Raw genomic sequence first — 18,889 nt, forward strand, 5'->3', positions numbered from 1 at the left:
ACCGCCCCTCCCTGAGCCTGGTTCTGCCGGAGGTTTCTTCCTGTTAAAAGGGCGTTTTTCCTTCCCACTGTTGCCAAAGTGCTTGCTCATAGGGGGTCATATTGTTGATTGTTGGGTTTTTCTCTGTATCTATTATTGTACGATCTACTGTACAATATAAAGCTCTGTGAGGCGACTGTTGTTGTGATTTGGTGCAATATAAATAAAATTGAATTGAATTGAATTGAATTGAATTGAATTGAATGTCCTTCAAGAAGCCTGGAGAACTTTTCCTGAAGACTATCGCTATAATAAAAAAAGGAAAAATTAAAGCAAAGGTAATGACTAGTTTGGGTGTTGTAGTCCTTTAATAATCAAGGAAAAGTAGTAAATCCACAATTTTAAAAAAAATTCTTTTATTATAAATAATCCTGGTGTGGATTAGTTACTTACACATCAAACCAATGTTTTACAGGCAGAACATTGCTCATCTGAGTTTTTACAGACCCAGAGTGAAATTCACACAAGTTCAGCTTTCATTACCTGATCAGTGCGCCACTGAAGCAGACCCACTCTGCTCTGTCTTTGAAGATTCACCATGAGAAATTGGCATTCCTTGCTCTAACTGTCCACAATATGAAAGTCACAGGAAAAACCGACATGTCTTTTTTTTATGTTTGTTTGTTTGTTTGTTTTAACCCACTATGGTGCCACTTAAAATCCCTGTGTTTGAACAGTACACTTCAATTCTGCTTTAACAGCAATGCTTGATGTGCAGGGAAACATCAGGGTTAGCAAACTCACAACGCGAGTCTTCTTTCTCTGGGCCACATGTGTAATATTTATGTTTTTGTCCATCGAGCCACTCCATAGAGCTTCACTGCAAGTCATGTTTAATTGCAGCAGAGAATAAACACCAGCCTTCAGACCAGCTGCAAAACAGAAAAATAAACACGTGGACAAAATGCATAAATTTGCTGTAATGTAAGTTAATAAAGTAAGTTACATACCGCAAAAGCCAATAGCTCCTCCAGTCACACAACCACTGTACACAGCGTTCTTCCAGTCAGATATGCCTCTGTGCTGTAAGTGAAAATCAGGTACAAAAAAAGACAGTTATTACAAAACACTTTCAGTTATCACACAGAAAGTGTTTTGTTTTTCATCTGCATGGCAGGAGGTAGTAATGGCAGATAATCAATTAATCATTAATCAGCATATATCTGTAAAAGTATTCTCATATAAATTACCATCACTTTGTTCGGTACTTCTAACGATTTGTTAACCTATCCTTTAACCACTTCTGCAAACAGCCTGTGCCTGACTTTATCATAATACATTACATGGTGACAATTGAACAAAGCATATACAGTGGGGCAAAAAAGTATTTAGTCAGCCACCGATTGTGCAAGTTCCCCCACCTAAAATGATGACAGAGGTCAGTAATTTGCACCAGAGGTACACTTCAACTGTGAGAGACAGAATGTGAAAAAAAAATCCATGAATCCACATGGTAGGATTTGTAAAGAATTTATTCGTAAATCAGGGTGGAAAATAAGTATTTGGTCACCTCAAACAAGGAAAATCTCTGGCTCTCACTGGCCCCACTGTAATTACAAAAACAGGTAGCAGTGGGAATGTGAGCATGATTTTGGAAGAAATCATAGAATTCTAGGAAAAAAGGATGGAAAAATGTTAGCAGCTGTTTCTGTCTTCATTCCAGCTGTGTCCATTTGTTGGTGACAAATGTTGCTGGATAGTGATGTGGACATAAGCATACCTAACTGAGTGTGTGAGGCAACATTTCCAGCAGTGCTTGCAGTTGTAAAAATACTATATGCAATGCTAGATGAATATTATAACTGTTACTGTTTTAGGAGCAATAGATTATTATTTTTACTCCTGTTTTTTGTTTCCTGATTAAAACTAAATAAAGAAAATGTTGGACTTTGATTTGTGGGGAATATATTGTAGTGTTATGGCTAAATATCTATTTTAACGTCCATCCCCCTTAAAAAAATAAGCAAAATGCTCTCATTTTGTCTGTCTATGCTTTAAGAACTGCAATAGTCCTGTATTCCTAGAAATATGAGTATAATATTTTAACTAGGGGCAGCACGCCCATACGGTAAAAGAACTGGCTGAGTAGCAGCATATCACTGAAAATAAAAGCGAACCGAGCCCTGAGGAACGCCACAAAAAACATAGACAACACGGACGCAAGTGTTATCTCTGTCTGCAGAAAAGGTAGCCATTAGCTTACCCAGGGATCTTTTAATTCAAACCCAGGTTTCGAGATGATCCAGAGAGTGTATTGCTCAACGTTTGCGACAGAGTTGCTCAGTTTTAGTGCTTTTAAATGTGCTTTCTCTGTTAAAGCATAATAATGATACTCATAAAATACATTAAGTAAAATGAAACTGAAATCTCTTTCTCCAGTACCTTAGATTTCTTAGATAACCTTTTCAGTAACTGAGGATCTAGTTTTTCTGCATCTATAGATTAGTTTAATTTACTATCATTTACTATATTCTACTATAATAGATTAATTTACTATAATAAACAAATCATTTTATGTTCAGTAATTTTTTTATATTATCATATTCTGAGAAGAAACTTAGTAGAATAAAAATATAATGAAATATGAAGTAGATGAGAATATTTTATTCCAAATACACCAGATATGGGTGGGAAGGAAATAGTAAATGGTCAGGATATACAGTAGAAACATGCGTCAGGAAGCGTGGATTGCATTCCCTCTGTATACATGTAGATTTTCTCCAGTGGAGATTCAAAGAATGAATGTTTACAGCTTCATGCTGACAACAGAGGGACCTGCAGGCGATTCTGCAGGTCATTAATCAATGTATAAAACTAAAATAAAATGTGTCACTAAAATGTATTTAGTGACACAGCACACAAACACGGAAGCAAGATGTGTAATTAGGATTATTTATAATAAATATGAATTAATTAGTGTAATTTCATTAACCATAGAGAATAACTAAATCCTTCAGGACAATGTCACATCAGTGCACTGAACTCACTATGGCATCCATCTAACAGAGCTTCCACATGTTCTCACTGTAATTTCCCCTCATGAATGAATTTATGCTGCACTAATCTGAATGTTCGGAGGGAAATCAAACGCATTTTACTCGTAGTACTCAAGCTGACTTCACTTGGTTTGAATGACGGCGTACTCACAATTGCACCCAGTCCTTGGTGAATTGGATGTGCGCCTCCAGAGATTTATGACGGCGAAACTGGTGCGCCGTGTATGCGCTGACTTTACAGACAAGGTACGAGAACAGATCATGCTAAGTCAACAGCGGTTTGGTCTTCAGGGTTTCTACTAGCGGACGAACTCTCCTTTCCAGCACCCTGGCATAGACTTTCCCAGGGAGGCTGAGGAGTGTGATCCCCCTTTAGTTGGAACACACCCTCCGGTCCCCCTTCTTAAAGATGGGGACCACCTCCCCGGTCTGCCAGTGCACAGTGATTTTAAAAATAAAGATAAAATGAAAAGTAATTAATAAAAAGTAAATATTTAAACATTCCTACAAATGTGCAATGAACGTGTAAAAATTCTGTTTAGTAGTTGTTGCTGTTTCTTTCTTTCTTTCTTTCTTTCTTTCTTTCTTTCTTTCTTTCTTTCTTTCTTTCTTTCTGTCACTATAATTCATTCAAGGCTTTGTGGGAAATGCTTCTCCTGTAAAAGTTTCAGTCACCGGCGACATTTTTTCATCAGCAGAACGTTGACCGTCATCACAATGAACCAAATTCGATGACGTCACAAAAGTCAGCTCAAACCACAACCAATCAAAATCTTGACTTTGATCTGAAAATCCTTAAATAGCCGTTAGTTCGCAGTGTTCCTCACAGCAATCAGTTGCGATTAGTTCACATTTGCTTCGTGTTTTTAAACAGTTTCCTAAAGAGATTTAAACTCTTTTTCAAGGACATTTTAAAAGTTCTGTACCAATCAGCTAAAGTTTGACAGCTGTACCGACCAGTTTCCTCCAGTCTATTAAAGCAGACTGTTTTCAAAAAATGGATAGAGGAGACGGCTCACAAAACCATGACGATGGTGAACAAAACCATGTTGGTGTAGGACTAGCAGTCAATGAGCTGCTTTTGGCACTGCTGCAACAGGGAAATCTTAGAGCAGTTGACAGGATGTTCCCCTGGATTGAAATCAATCAGTTGCGTGGTTTAGTTGATAATCAACTGCCACAACAAGAGGAGGCAGTTGATGTTCCGGTAGGAGGCATCGAAATAAATCCTCCCCAGGAAATAGCAGGACCCTGGGAAAATTTTAGAGCAGAGATGGGAGTAGGCGATGGCATTGAAAGAAATCTACCCCAACAAATAGAACAACCCTTGGTCATTAATGGAGCAGAGATGGGAGTAGGAGATAACATAGAAAGAAATCCACCCCAACAGATAGAACGACCATTGGTCATTAATAGAGCAGAGATGGGAGCAGGAGATTACACAGAAAGAAATCCACCTCTAGAAATAGAACAACCCGTGTACAATAATGTAGCAGAAGAAGATCCAATTATTGATGAAATCAGGTGGTGGGAAGATGAGGGATCTGAGAGCGACACTGAAAGTGTTCCTGATAGTGACACAGATGACGATGGAGACAATGGCCAGGATGCTCCTGTGCTATTGCCCCCCAACCCAGTACCAGGCGGTTCGAGGAGGAGACCAAGGGAGGAGGAGGATGAAGAAGAAGAAGAAGATGGGAGAGCTAGGAAAATGTCTAAACACTGAATTTTGAGCTGAGCTGGACAGTCAATGTTGCACCCATCTTCCAAAGCTACATGTGTCCTACATCACTCTACGGCCTAGAGCGTCCTGGTGCCACGTGCACTTATGGACACTCTTATGTTCGAACAGGGTTGCTGCTGCTGGTTTGGTCAATATTGTTTGGAGAGAGATCAAACTAACAGCTTTAGAATCAGTGCAAAAAAGACGTAAACACAAAGCGCGGACCCGCCGAAACATCAGAATCAGCGAGCTGTCAGCTTTCAGCCCCGACCGTGTCCGTGCGGTCGGGTGAGAAAGGCCACATCTCACTGATTCTGATCCGCGGTCCGCTTTGTGTTTACGTCTTTGTGCAGAAGCCGTGTTCCTGCTCTCATTTACTGTTTTAAATGTTTGGTGGTCGTCAAAATTTTGTGACGTTTCACCTGAGATTCTGGAATTTTGGGCAAAATACATTTATATAAAAAAATCGATTCAGGATTTTAATGAATCAATGTCACGTTATCCAATCCAGAATCGATTTTAATCGATGAATCGATTATTAAAACCCACCCCTACTTCCTATCACCATTGTGCTAACGTAATTATACAATAGCATTTACAACACCACCATCTTCAAATAGAAAAACACATTATGGAATGCTATCAGTTGTGTATTGGCCTCCCCAAACCCTGGACCTCAACATTAGTGAATAGTGGGATCATCTTGACAGAGAAGGGAAGGAAAGGCAGCCAACATCCAAAAGAAGAGCTTTGAATGCATGTCTTTATCCTGTCTTCCTTCTCACCCCAACCGGTCGCAGCAGATGACCGCCCCTCCCTGAGCCTGGTTCTGCCGGAGGTTTCTTCCTGTTAAAAGGGAGTTTTTCCTTCCCACTGTTGCCAAAGTGCTTGCTCATAGGGGGTCATATTGTTGATTGTTGGGTTTTTCTCTGTATCTATTATTGTACGATCTACTGTACAATATAAAGCTCTGTGAGGCGACTGTTGTTGTGATTTGGTGCAATATAAATAAAATTGAATTGAATTGAATTGAATTGAATTGAATTGAATGTCCTTCAAGAAGCCTGGAGAACTTTTCCTGAAGACTATCGCTATAATAAAAAAAGGAAAAATTAAAGCAAAGGTAATGACTAGTTTGGGTGTTGTAGTCCTTTAATAATCAAGGAAAAGTAGTAAATCCACAATTTAAAAAAAAAAATGCTTTTATTATAAATAATCCTGGTGTGGATTAGTTACTTACACATCAAACCAATGTTTTACAGGCAGAACATTGCTCATCTGAGTTTTTACAGACCCAGAGTGAAATTCACACAAGTTCAGCTTTCATTACCTGATCAGTGCGCCACTGAAGCAGACCCACTCTGCTCTGTCTTTGAAGATTCACCATGAGAAATTGGCATTCCTTGCTCTAACTGTCCACAATATGAAAGTCACAGGAAAAACCGACATGTCTTTTTTTTATGTTTGTTTGTTTGTTTTAACCCACTATGGTGCCACTTAAAATCCCTGTGTTTGAACAGTACACTTCAATTCTGCTTTAACAGCAATCTTTGATGTGCAGGGAAACATCAGGGTTAGCAAACTCACAACGCGAGTCTTCTTTCTCTGGGCCACATGTGTAATATTTATGTTTTTGTCCATCGAGCCACTCCATAGAGCTTCACTGCAAGTCATGTTTAATTGCAGCAGAGAATAAACACCAGCCTTCAGACCAGCTGCAAAACAGAAAAATAAACACGTGGACAAAATGCATAAATTTGCTGTAATGTAAGTTAATAAAGTAAGTTACATACCGCAAAAGCCAATAGCTCCTCCAGTCACACAACCACTGTACACAGCGTTCTTCCAGTCAGATATGCCTCTGTGCTGTAAGTGAAAATCAGGTACAAAAAAAGACAGTTATTACAAAACACTTTCAGTTATCACACAGAAAGTGTTTTGTTTTTCATCTGCATGGCAGGAGGTAGTAATGGCAGATAATCAATTAATCATTAATCAGCATATATCTGTAAAAGTATTCTCATATAAATTACCATCACTTTGTTCGGTACTTCTAACGATTTGTTAACCTATCCTTTAACCACTTCTGCAAACAGCCTGTGCCTGACTTTATCATAATACATTACATGGTGACAATTGAACAAAGCATATACAGTGGGGCAAAAAAGTATTTAGTCAGCCACCGATTGTGCAAGTTCCCCCACCTAAAATGATGACAGAGGTCAGTAATTTGCACCAGAGGTACACTTCAACTGTGAGAGACAGAATGTGAAAAAAAAATCCATGAATCCACATGGTAGGATTTGTAAAGAATTTATTCGTAAATCAGGGTGGAAAATAAGTATTTGGTCACCTCAAACAAGGAAAATCTCTGGCTCTCACTGGCCCCACTGTAATTACAAAAACAGGTAGCAGTGGGAATGTGAGCATGATTTTGGAAGAAATCATAGAATTCTAGGAAAAAAGGATGGAAAAATGTTAGCAGCTGTTTCTGTCTTCATTCCAGCTGTGTCCATTTGTTGGTGACAAATGTTGCTGGATAGTGATGTGGACATAAGCATACCTAACTGAGTGTGTGAGGCAACATTTCCAGCAGTGCTTGCAGTTGTAAAAATACTATATGCAATGCTAGATGAATATTATAACTGTTACTGTTTTAGGAGCAATAGATTATTATTTTTACTCCTGTTTTTTGTTTCCTGATTAAAACTAAATAAAGAAAATGTTGGACTTTGATTTGTGGGGAATATATTGTAGTGTTATGGCTAAATATCTATTTTAACGTCCATCCCCCTTAAAAAAATAAGCAAAATGCTCTCATTTTGTCTGTCTATGCTTTAAGAACTGCAATAGTCCTGTATTCCTAGAAATATGAGTATAATATTTTAACTAGGGGCAGCACGCCCATACGGTAAAAGAACTGGCTGAGTAGCAGCATATCACTGAAAATAAAAGCGAACCGAGCCCTGAGGAACGCCACAAAAAACATAGACAACACGGACGCAAGTGTTATCTCTGTCTGCAGAAAAGGTAGCCATTAGCTTACCCAGGGATCTTTTAATTCAAACCCAGGTTTCGAGATGATCCAGAGAGTGTATTGCTCAACGTTTGCGACAGAGTTGCTCAGTTTTAGTGCTTTTAAATGTGCTTTCTCTGTTAAAGCATAATAATGATACTCATAAAATACATTAAGTAAAATGAAACTGAAATCTCTTTCTCCAGTACCTTAGATTTCTTAGATAACCTTTTCAGTAACTGAGGATCTAGTTTTTCTGCATCTATAGATTAGTTTAATTTACTATCATTTACTATATTCTACTATAATAGATTAATTTACTATAATAAACAAATCATTTTATGTTCAGTAATTTTTTTATATTATCATATTCTGAGAAGAAACTTAGTAGAATAAAAATATAATGAAATATGAAGTAGATGAGAATATTTTATTCCAAATACACCAGATATGGGTGGGAAGGAAATAGTAAATGGTCAGGATATACAGTAGAAACATGTGTCGGGAAGCGTGGATTGCATTCCCTCTGTATACATGTAGATTTTCTCCAGTGGAGATTCAAAGAATGAATGTTTACAGCTTCATGCTGACAACAGAGGGACCTGCAGGCGATTCTGCAGGTCATTAATCAATGTATAAAACTAAAATAAAATGTGTCACTAAAATGTATTTAGTGACACAGCACACAAACACGGAAGCAAGATGTGTAATTAGGATTATTTATAATAAATATGAATTAATTAGTGTAATTTCATTAACCATAGAGAATAACTAAATCCTTCAGGACAATGTCACATCAGTGCACTGAACTCACTATGGCATCCATCTAACAGAGCTTCCACATGTTCTCACTGTAATTTCCCCTCATGAATGAATTTATGCTGCACTAATCTGAATGTTCGGAGGGAAATCAAACGCATTTTACTCGTAGTACTCAAGCTGACTTCACTTGGTTTGAATGACGGCGTACTCACAATTGCACCCAGTCCTTGGTGAATTGGATGTGCGCCTCCAGAGATTTATGACGGCGAAACTGGTGCGCCGTGTATGCGCTGACTTTACAGACAAGGTACGAGAACAGATCATGCTAAGTCAACAGCGGTTTGGTCTTCAGGGTTTCTACTAGCGGACGAACTCTCCTTTCCAGCACCCTGGCATAGACTTTCCCAGGGAGGCTGAGGAGTGTGATCCCCCTTTAGTTGGAACACACCCTCCGGTCCCCCTTCTTAAAGATGGGGACCACCTCCCCGGTCTGCCAGTGCACAGTGATTTTAAAAATAAAGATAAAATGAAAAGTAATTAATAAAAAGTAAATATTTAAACATTCCTACAAATGTGCAATGAACGTGTAAAAATTCTGTTTAGTAGTTGTTGCTGTTTCTTTCTTTCTTTCTTTCTTTCTTTCTTTCTTTCTTTCTTTCTTTCTGTCACTATAATTCATTCAAGGCTTTGTGGGAAATGCTTCTCCTGTAAAAGTTTCAGTCACCGGCGACATTTTTTCATCAGCAGAACGTTGACCGTCATCACAATGAACCAAATTCGATGACGTCACAAAAGTCAGCTCAAAGCACAACCAATCAAAATCTTGACTTTGATCTTAAAATCCTTAAATAGCCGTTAGTTCGCAGTGTTCCTCACAGCAATCAGTTGCGATTAGTTCACATTTGCGTCGTGTTTTTAAACAGTTTCCTAAAGAGATTTAAACTCTTTTTCAAGGACATTTTAAAAGTTCTGTACCAATCAGCTAAAGTTTGACAGCTGTACCGACCAGTTTCCTCCAGTCTATTAAAGCAGACTGTTTTCAAAAAATGGATAGAGGAGACGGCTCACAAAACCATGACGATGGTGAACAAAACCATGTTGGTGTAGGACTAGCAGTCAATGAGCTGCTTTTGGCACTGCTGCAACAGGGAAATCTTAGAGCAGTTGACAGGATGTTCCCCTGGATTGAAATCAATCAGTTGCGTGGTTTAGTTGATAATCAACTGCCACAACAAGAGGAGGCAGTTGATGTTCCGGTAGGAGGCATCGAAATAAATCCTCCCCAGGAAATAGCAGGACCCTGGGAAAATTTTAGAGCAGAGATGGGAGTAGGCGATGGCATTGAAAGAAATCTACCCCAACAAATAGAACAACCCTTGGTCATTAATGGAGCAGAGATGGGAGTAGGAGATAACATAGAAAGAAATCCACCCCAACAGATAGAACGACCATTGGTCATTAATAGAGCAGAGATGGGAGCAGGAGATTACACAGAAAGAAATCCACCTCTAGAAATAGAACAACCCGTGTACAATAATGGAGCAGAAGAAGATCCAATTATTGATGAAATCAGGTGGTGGGAAGATGAGGGATCTGAGAGCGACACTGAAAGTGTTCCTGATAGTGACACAGATGACGATGGAGACAATGGCCAGGATGCTCCTGTGCTATTGCCCCCCAACCCAGTACCAGGCGGTTCGAGGAGGAGACCAAGGGAGGAGGAGGATGAAGAAGAAGAAGATGGGAGAGCTAGGAAAATGTCTAAACACTGAATTTTGAGCTGAGCTGGACAGTCAATGTTGCACCCATCTTCCAAAGCTACATGTGTCCTACATCACTCTACGGCCTAGAGCGTCCTGGTGCCACGTGCACTTATGGACACTCTTATGTTCGAACAGGGTTGCTGCTGCTGGTTTGGTCAATATTGTTTGGAGAGAGATCAAACTAACAGCTTTAGAATCAGTGCAAAAAAGACGTAAACACAAAGCGCGGACCCGCCGAAACATCAGAATCAGCGAGCTGTCAGCTTTCAGCCCCGACCGTGTCCGTGCGGTCGGGTGAGAAAGGCCACATCTCACTGATTCTGATCCGCGGTCCGCTTTGTGTTTACGTCTTTGTGCAGAAGCCGTGTTCCTGCTCTCATTTACTGTTTTAAATGTTTGGTGGTCGTCAAAATTTTGTGACGTTTCACCTGAGATTCTGGAATTTTGGGCAAAATACATTTATATAAAAAAATCGATTCAGGATTTTAATGAATCAATGTCACGTTATCCAATCCAGAATCGATTTTAATCGATGAATCGATTATTAAAACCCACCCCTACTTCCTATCACCATTGTGCTAACGTAATTATACAATAGCATTTACAACACCACCATCTTCAAATAGAAAAACACATTATGGAATGCTATCAGTTGTGTATTGGCCTCCCCAAACCCTGGACCTCAACATTAGTGAATAGTGGGATCATCTTGACAGAGAAGGGAAGGAAAGGCAGCCAACATCCAAAAGAAGAGCTTTGAATGCATGTCTTTATCCTGTCTTCCTTCTCACCCCAACCGGTCGCAGCAGATGACCGCCCCTCCCTGAGCCTGGTTCTGCCGGAGGTTTCTTCCTGTTAAAAGGGAGTTTTTCCTTCCCACTGTTGCCAAAGTGCTTGCTCATAGGGGGTCATATTGTTGATTGTTGGGTTTTTCTCTGTATCTATTATTGTACGATCTACTGTACAATATAAAGCTCTGTGAGGCGACTGTTGTTGTGATTTGGTGCAATATAAATAAAATTGAATTGAATTGAATTGAATTGAATTGAATGTCCTTCAAGAAGCCTGGAGAACTTTTCCTGAAGACTATCGCTATAATAAAAAAAGGAAAAATTAAAGCAAAGGTAATGACTAGTTTGGGTGTTGTAGTCCTTTAATAATCAAGGAAAAGTAGTAAATCCACAATTTTAAAAAAAATGCTTTTATTATAAATAATCCTGGTGTGGATTAGTTACTTACACATCAAATCAATGTTTTACAGGCAGAACATTGCTCATCTGAGTTTTGACCCAGAGTGAAATTCACACAAGTTCAGCTTTCATTACCTGATCAGTGCGCCACTGAAGCAGACCCACTCTGCTCTGTCTTTGAAGATTCACCATGAGAAATTGGCATTCCTTGCTCTAACTGTCCACAATATGAAAGTCACAGGAAAAACCGACATGTCTTTTTTTTATGTTTGTTTGTTTGTTTGTTTTAACCCACTATGGTGCCACTTAAAATCCCTGTGTTTGAACAGTACACTTCAATTCTGCTTTAACAGCAATCCTTGATGTGCAGGGAAACATCAGGGTTAGCAAACTCACAACGCGAGTCTTCTTTCTCTGGGCCACATGTGTAATATTTATGTTTTTGTCCATCGAGCCACTCCATAGAGCTTCACTGCAAGTCATGTTTAATTGCAGCAGAGAATAAACACCAGCCTTCAGACCAGCTGCAAAACAGAAAAATAAACACGTGGACAAAATGCATAAATTTGCTGTAATGTAAGTTAATAAAGTAAGTTACATACCGCAAAAGCCAATAGCTCCTCCAGTCACACAACCACTGTACACAGCGTTCTTCCAGTCAGATATGCCTCTGTGCTGTAAGTGAAAATCAGGTACAAAAAAAGACAGTTATTACAAAACACTTTCAGTTATCACACAGAAAGTGTTTTGTTTTTCATCTGCATGGCAGGAGGTAGTAATGGCAGATAATCAATTAATCATTAATCAGCATATATCTGTAAAAGTATTCTCATATAAATTACCATCACTTTGTTCGGTACTTCTAACGATTTGTTAACCTATCCTTTAACCACTTCTGCAAACAGCCTGTGCCTGACTTTATCATAATACATTACATGGTGACAATTGAACAAAGCATATACAGTGGGGCAAAAAAGTATTTAGTCAGCCACCGATTGTGCAAGTTCCCCCACCTAAAATGATGACAGAGGTCAGTAATTTGCACCAGAGGTACACTTCAACTGTGAGAGACAGAATGTGAAAAAAAAATCCATGAATCCACATGGTAGGATTTGTAAAGAATTTATTCGTAAATCAGGGTGGAAAATAAGTATTTGGTCACCTCAAACAAGGAAAATCTCTGGCTCTCACTGGCCCCACTGTAATTACAAAAACAGGTAGCAGTGGGAATGTGAGCATGATTTTGGAAGAAATCATAGAATTCTAGGAAAAAAGGATGGAAAAATGTTAGCAGCTGTTTCTGTCTTCATTCCAGCTGTGTCCATTTGTTGGTGACAAATGTTGCTGGATAGTGATGTGGACATAAGCATACCTAACTGAGTGTGTGAGGCAACATTTCCAGCAGTGCTTGCAGTTGTAAAAATACTATATGCAATGCTAGATGAATATTATAACTGTTACTGTTTTAGGAGCAATAGATTATTATTTTTACTCCTGTTTTTTGTTTCCTGATTAAAACTAAATAAAGAAAATGTTGGACTTTGATTTGTGGGGAATATATTGTAGTGTTATGGCTAAATATCTATTTTAACGTCCATCCCCCTTAAAAAAATAAGCAAAATGCTCTCATTTTGTCTGTCTATGCTTTAAGAACTGCAATAGTCCTGTATTCCTAGAAATATGAGTATAATATTTTAACTAGGGGCAGCACGCCCATACGGTAAAAGAACTGGCTGAGTAGCAGCATATCACTGAAAATAAAAGCGAACCGAGCCCTGAGGAACGCCACAAAAAACATAGACAACACGGACGCAAGTGTTATCTCTGTCTGCAGAAAAGGTAGCCATTAGCTTACCCAGGGATCTTTTAATTCAAACCCAGGTTTCGAGATGATCCAGAGAGTGTATTGCTCAACGTTTGCGACAGAGTTGCTCAGTTTTAGTGCTTTTAAATGTGCTTTCTCTGTTAAAGCATAATAATGATACTCATAAAATACATTAAGTAAAATGAAACTGAAATCTCTTTCTCCAGTACCTTAGATTTCTTAGATAACCTTTTCAGTAACTGAGGATCTAGTTTTTCTGCATCTATAGATTAGTTTAATTTACTATCATTTACTATATTCTACTATAATAGATTAATTTACTATAATAAACAAATCATTTTATGTTCAGTAATTTTTTTATATTATCATATTCTGAGAAGAAACTTAGTAGAATAAAAATATAATGAAATATGAAGTAGATGAGAATATTTTATTCCAAATACACCAGATATGGGTGGGAAGGAAATAGTAAATGGTCAGGATATACAGTAGAAACATGTGTCGGGAAGCGTGGATTGCATTCCCTCTGTATACATGTAGATTTTCTCCAGTGGAGATTCAAAGAATGAATGTTTACAGCTTCATGCTGACAACAGAGGGACCAGGTGTCCTACTTTATGTGGAGCTGCACAGCATTGTCATGTTTTATTGTAAAGTCTGTCTTTTGTGAAATAAAGAAAGGACTCACCCTAACGTTAGAAGCTTTGCAGGTTTCTGTGGAACAAACTAGCACAAACAAACAAAATGCAACAGTTAAAAATATTAACAAAGTAGGTGACACCAGTGGGAGGTAATTCTCAAAGTTTTTGTTTGTATTTTGCCTATTATTTATTTATACACAGGACACATGAATCTCTTATGCGCATCTATACAAGCATTCCCACTGAAACTGAGGAGCAGACAATAAGCAGCTTAAAGAGTTCATTTTTTAATCGAGTAAACTTCAGATTCCTTCTATGCTTGCAGTGGGAAAAAACTGGACTCCATTGAAATAGTTCACAGGCACATTCAGACCTTAACATGCTAAATGCCAAACTGTGACCTGCATAGTTTTGTATGTCCAATAATAACATTTCTTTCACCTCTCACCTGTATTAATTTGCCACACGTGGTGCTTTCCCCCCACTTAGCTCTCCAGGATTTGTTCACCTTACTTGACTCATGAGTGATTTCAGTGGTGAAAATACTTTTATGTAAATACATCATTTTTTACTACACAAAATTCAGTTACTAAATATTTTGCCTGTGAAAACCCTGTCCCCATTAGAGGCTCTGTACGATGTTCTGGCAGCGTTTTTTTCTACTTTTTCTTTGAACATGTGTCACTTATGTTTATGGACTCTTTTACTGACGAGTTTGCTGGCCGTTAAATCCTTATTTGTTTAAGGTCTCCCCCATGTGGAAGTTTGGCTTCTCTGCACTGATAAACAGCACAGCTTTCTGTTCAGATTGAACTGCAGCATACGTAACGCAAACATGACACACAAACTCTCATCCACGTGTTTTAACATCTATTTATTACCACCATAATATGAGAAATTTGGAAAATACAAAGATCAGCTTATTTATACGTCTGAAAATCTCAAGGAATAAGAAAAATATAAAAGAAAAAAGTATGAGGTTATACTGTGCATCCCAAATTTTGATAAGGGACAGATTATATGCTCAGGTGTAGAGAAGCTGCAGGAGACACACAGACCCTAAACATGCAGAGGTTCACTATGTCAATTCATACTGGTGTGACAAGTATAATGCTAATCTGTGGTGACAGAGAGATGGAGGCTGAATGTGACGACTAATCTACAGTGAACAGAAGAGGAGACAGTGAGACCCCGCCCCCTCGTGGCTGCCATTAGAATTGAAGTATCCTTGGAAAATGGAGAAGCCCTTCCTGATTTTCTGTAACAAATCACTGCAAACAAAAAGACCCTAACTGATAATGTTGATACTATTAATTGCTTTTTACTCCTATTTTGATAACTGTATAAGTGGTAAAGGAGGAGATGCTCCTCTATGAATTAGATGTGTAAAACAAAAATAGACACCATATCCACAACAATATTCTTAAGAAACCAAGAGATTTTTGTTTGAGCACAGCTGGTTTGGAAGATCAGTTTTCACAGGAGCACACAAACAAACGAGCAGGTTTCACAGGTGACGGAGGTGCACTGAAAAGCTACAGCTGCAGAGCAACAGGAGAGTCGGGGTGCAGAAGGACGCACTGAGCAGGAGGATGTTCAGAGGGGGCGGAGGCCTCGGGACTAGTTTTAATAGCACCCTGCTGTGGAAGTTGTGGCTCCCCTTAAGCAGACTAACCCCTCGGCCTTGTCCCTCTGCTTTGGCTCCGTTTGCCACAAAAACTGCACCTGCTCAACTCCAGGTGAGCTTACTGATGGGCTTCCAGATTTGAAGTAGCTCCCAAACCCAGGAATGCATGTTTGCCTATGTGTGCACATGTGCATCTGATCTGCCAACCCTTTACATGCACGAAGAAGGTACCCTAAAACATTTGGTGAAGACAAAAAAAATTACAAATTGATCAGACTTCAACATATTTCTATCTCTTCATAATCAAGATTACTCTAAAGTCTACCGAGAAGCTGGGTAGGCTGGGGAGAGAATGGAATAGGGACGGGTGGAGGTGGGTGGATGGAGTAAAATGAACGAGTAAAGGCAGGGATGGGTAAAGAAAAATAGGACACAGATGAAACATCAGGGAGGCCATCTAAGCGCGCTCTCCACGGATGCGGCGTGCCAGCTGGATGTCTTTGGGCATAATAGTGACACGCTTGGCATGGATGGCACACAGGTTAGTGTCCTCAAACAGACCCACCAGGTACGCCTCACTAGCCTCCTGCAGGGGACAAACACAAACAACATTAGCAGTACATATTAATGATGTTGTAATATAAGAGAAAAGAACCTAAACTTTGATCTGCTGCATTGGTTTAAGTGTAGTCCTTAAATATCGACAGCTGAAAGCACGTAATTCTCTAACAGCCCCTTAAAAGTCATAACAAAGGACAAGACAGACTTGCATATAATATAAAACCCTTCAGAGTTCACATTACAAGTTAAACTCATGGACCAAACATTTGGAAACCTCTCTACAGAGACACATTGATGAATCAAAAATTAGTGCCGCTAATTGTACTAAGTGCTAAAAAACAGTTTGGGGGAAAAAAACCCCTAATCAAACAAATTTAGAAGAATAAGGAAAGTGATGTCAAAGCTTCTACTAGCAAAAAAACAAACTGCTAACAGCATGGACCTCCTTCCCACATCCAACATAGCAGTGTGGCTTCACCTGCAGAGCTCCAATGGCAGCGCTCTGGAAACGTAGGTCAGTCTTGAAGTCCTGAGCAATCTCCCTCACCAGGCGCTGGAAGGGCAGCTTACGGATCAGAAGCTCAGTGGACTTCTGGTATCGACGGATCTCTCTCAGAGCCACCGTACCAGGCCTGAAACGCATGACCTCAAGCTCAGTACAATCATTTATTTATTTATTTTTACACCTGTCAGTAATGTTGACAGTTAAGGCTGAGTCTCCCTAATTAAAATACTTTTTGTGGCTCCGAGCAGAATTTGCAGGGTAAAGATTGCTCATTAAACGTCTGATATGATAAGGAGCAATTAATGTGACTCAAAATGAACGTTACCTGTAACGATGGGGCTTTTTGACACCACCTGTGGAAGGGGCGCTCTTGCGGGCAGCCTTGGTGGCCAGCTGCTTACGAGGAGCCTTTCCTCCAGTGGACTTACGAGCAGTCTGCTTGGTACGAGCCATTACGACAGAGTATCACCTGACGGAATACAAAAAAACCCCCAAACAATGTATCTGTTTCTATTCGCTTCATCGTGACATTAATCGTTGCACACTGGACAAATGATCCTGCTAAGCTAGTGGCCTTGAACTCAGATAAATAACTAAATTATTTAAAGTTTCCAATATTCAGTGCAGCAGCTCTGAAATATATATAAGTAATTAAAACATACAACTTCCCCCCTTTTACCACTTCGTTTTATTTGTTATCAAGTAATTATGCATTTTGAGTTTTTAATATTTTTGTATCAATTATTAACGGATCTATAATTAAACATGTTATAAATACTTGGTTCTTAAGTCATTTTGGACCTCCTGATAAAACTTTTCCCCCGGGTTTGGCCGCTGCACAAACACAAAGACTTTAGCCAATCTAGAGACTGTGGGATCCCAATTTAGCCAATCACAACCTTTAACAGGCCGTCACTCTGAATCCCACCAATCAGCTGTGGCTCCACTGTACACCCAAACCAATGATGTTTCAGCCAGGAGTATTTTAGGGCGGGACAAGTATTGTTAACTCCGCCTCATACCGCAAGATTATGGCCGCAGACCGAAACGAACCTACCAATACACAGGCAACGAGCGGGATGTAAACTTTGACATTTTCCCACCAAAACAGAAAATGTGTGCTCACAAGAGCATTAACAAATCGTAGTAGACAAGTAAGCGTATCGAAAAACAGTCAAAGACTGATGAAGTAGAGGTATTTTAAAGCGAAAAAGCGAGGTAGAAATCGCCGCTGAAAGTGGACTAGATATTTCGGCAGTGGAAGTACTGAGCCGTTTTTCTCTGCCTGGGGAAGCTGCTTTCTCTTTTCACAACACCATCGAAAAAACACGATATTAAAGCAAAAAATAAGTTTATCTACTCTATTTTCTTCACCAAATGGTGACTATTGTTCTTAGTTAAGAAATAATTAAGGAATTTTTTACTTACCGGGGGTGAATTTTGTCTCTTTTCTTCGCAAGGATAGAAGTGTGTTCTGGTTGTCTGGCAGTGTCAGATATTTACTATCTCTCACACAATGGAAGCAGAGCGAGCGGGAGCAAAATGGCGCCCGTGTCAATCATCTGTCTCCCACAATGCAATGGTAACATTTGTAAACAATCTAACTTCATTTCCTCAAGTTTTCTCCTTCACACTCCAACGATGTAGAAAACACTAGATCAAGAAAATCATAAAATAATTACGTTTTCGACTTTTTTTTTTAACGCTTTGCCTCAAAACCGCGTGTTAACAAATGTAAAACGCAAAACCAATGAGAGAATATGATAAATATCAGGGAATAAGGCACACTTTGACTTCGAACAGTAGGGAAAGGAAATGGATAACACTGAACTTTTTTTTTTTATATAACAAACCAAATATTTGTTATTCGCAACATAAATTAGTCCAGATTAATTAAAAAATACATTCAAGTCTAAAGGAAAAACATTTCTCTTTATCATGCTAAAAATATAATGTAAGTGCGCTAACCGAAATGAAAAAATATTACTTGTCTGTTTTAGTAATTATGGATCTCCGTTATAAATTCAAACGAGAAACTGAATTTAGATGACAAACATGACAGCTGTGTCATCATATCAGTCCTACTGCAATTGTCTTTTTTACACGAGGTTTCTGATCAGTATATGAAACAGGAGGGAAACTAAGTACAAGCACAACTCCAAACTCTGCAGTTCTCTTGCCAAACCTGAGCGTTTCTGTTCTTGTGGTGGTGGAATGATTTCAACACATTCTCCTTCATGT

The 18,889-nt window shown here is 39.0% G+C and overlaps 1 protein-coding gene across 1 annotated transcript; it reads right to left on the reverse strand.

Moving 5' to 3' along the window:
* Nucleotides 1–14,810: 14,810 nt before the first annotated feature.
* h3f3c (H3 histone, family 3C) lies at nucleotides 14,811–18,214 on the reverse strand. Its single transcript, XM_080867265.1, has 4 exons — nucleotides 18,077–18,214; nucleotides 16,974–17,117; nucleotides 16,622–16,775; nucleotides 14,811–16,168 (listed from the first exon to the last, which is right to left on the reverse strand). The coding sequence occupies exons 2-4, from the start codon at nucleotides 17,099–17,101 to the stop codon at nucleotides 16,040–16,042; spliced, it is 411 nt and encodes a 136-aa protein (XP_080723391.1). The 5' UTR covers nucleotides 17,102–17,117; nucleotides 18,077–18,214; the 3' UTR covers nucleotides 14,811–16,039.
* Nucleotides 18,215–18,889: the final 675 nt, after the last annotated feature.

The sequence above is a fragment of the Rhamphochromis sp. 'chilingali' genome (assembly GCF_963969265.1).
Source record: "Rhamphochromis sp. 'chilingali' genome assembly, chromosome: 19".
Lineage (NCBI taxonomy): Eukaryota > Metazoa > Chordata > Actinopteri > Cichliformes > Cichlidae > Rhamphochromis > Rhamphochromis sp. 'chilingali'.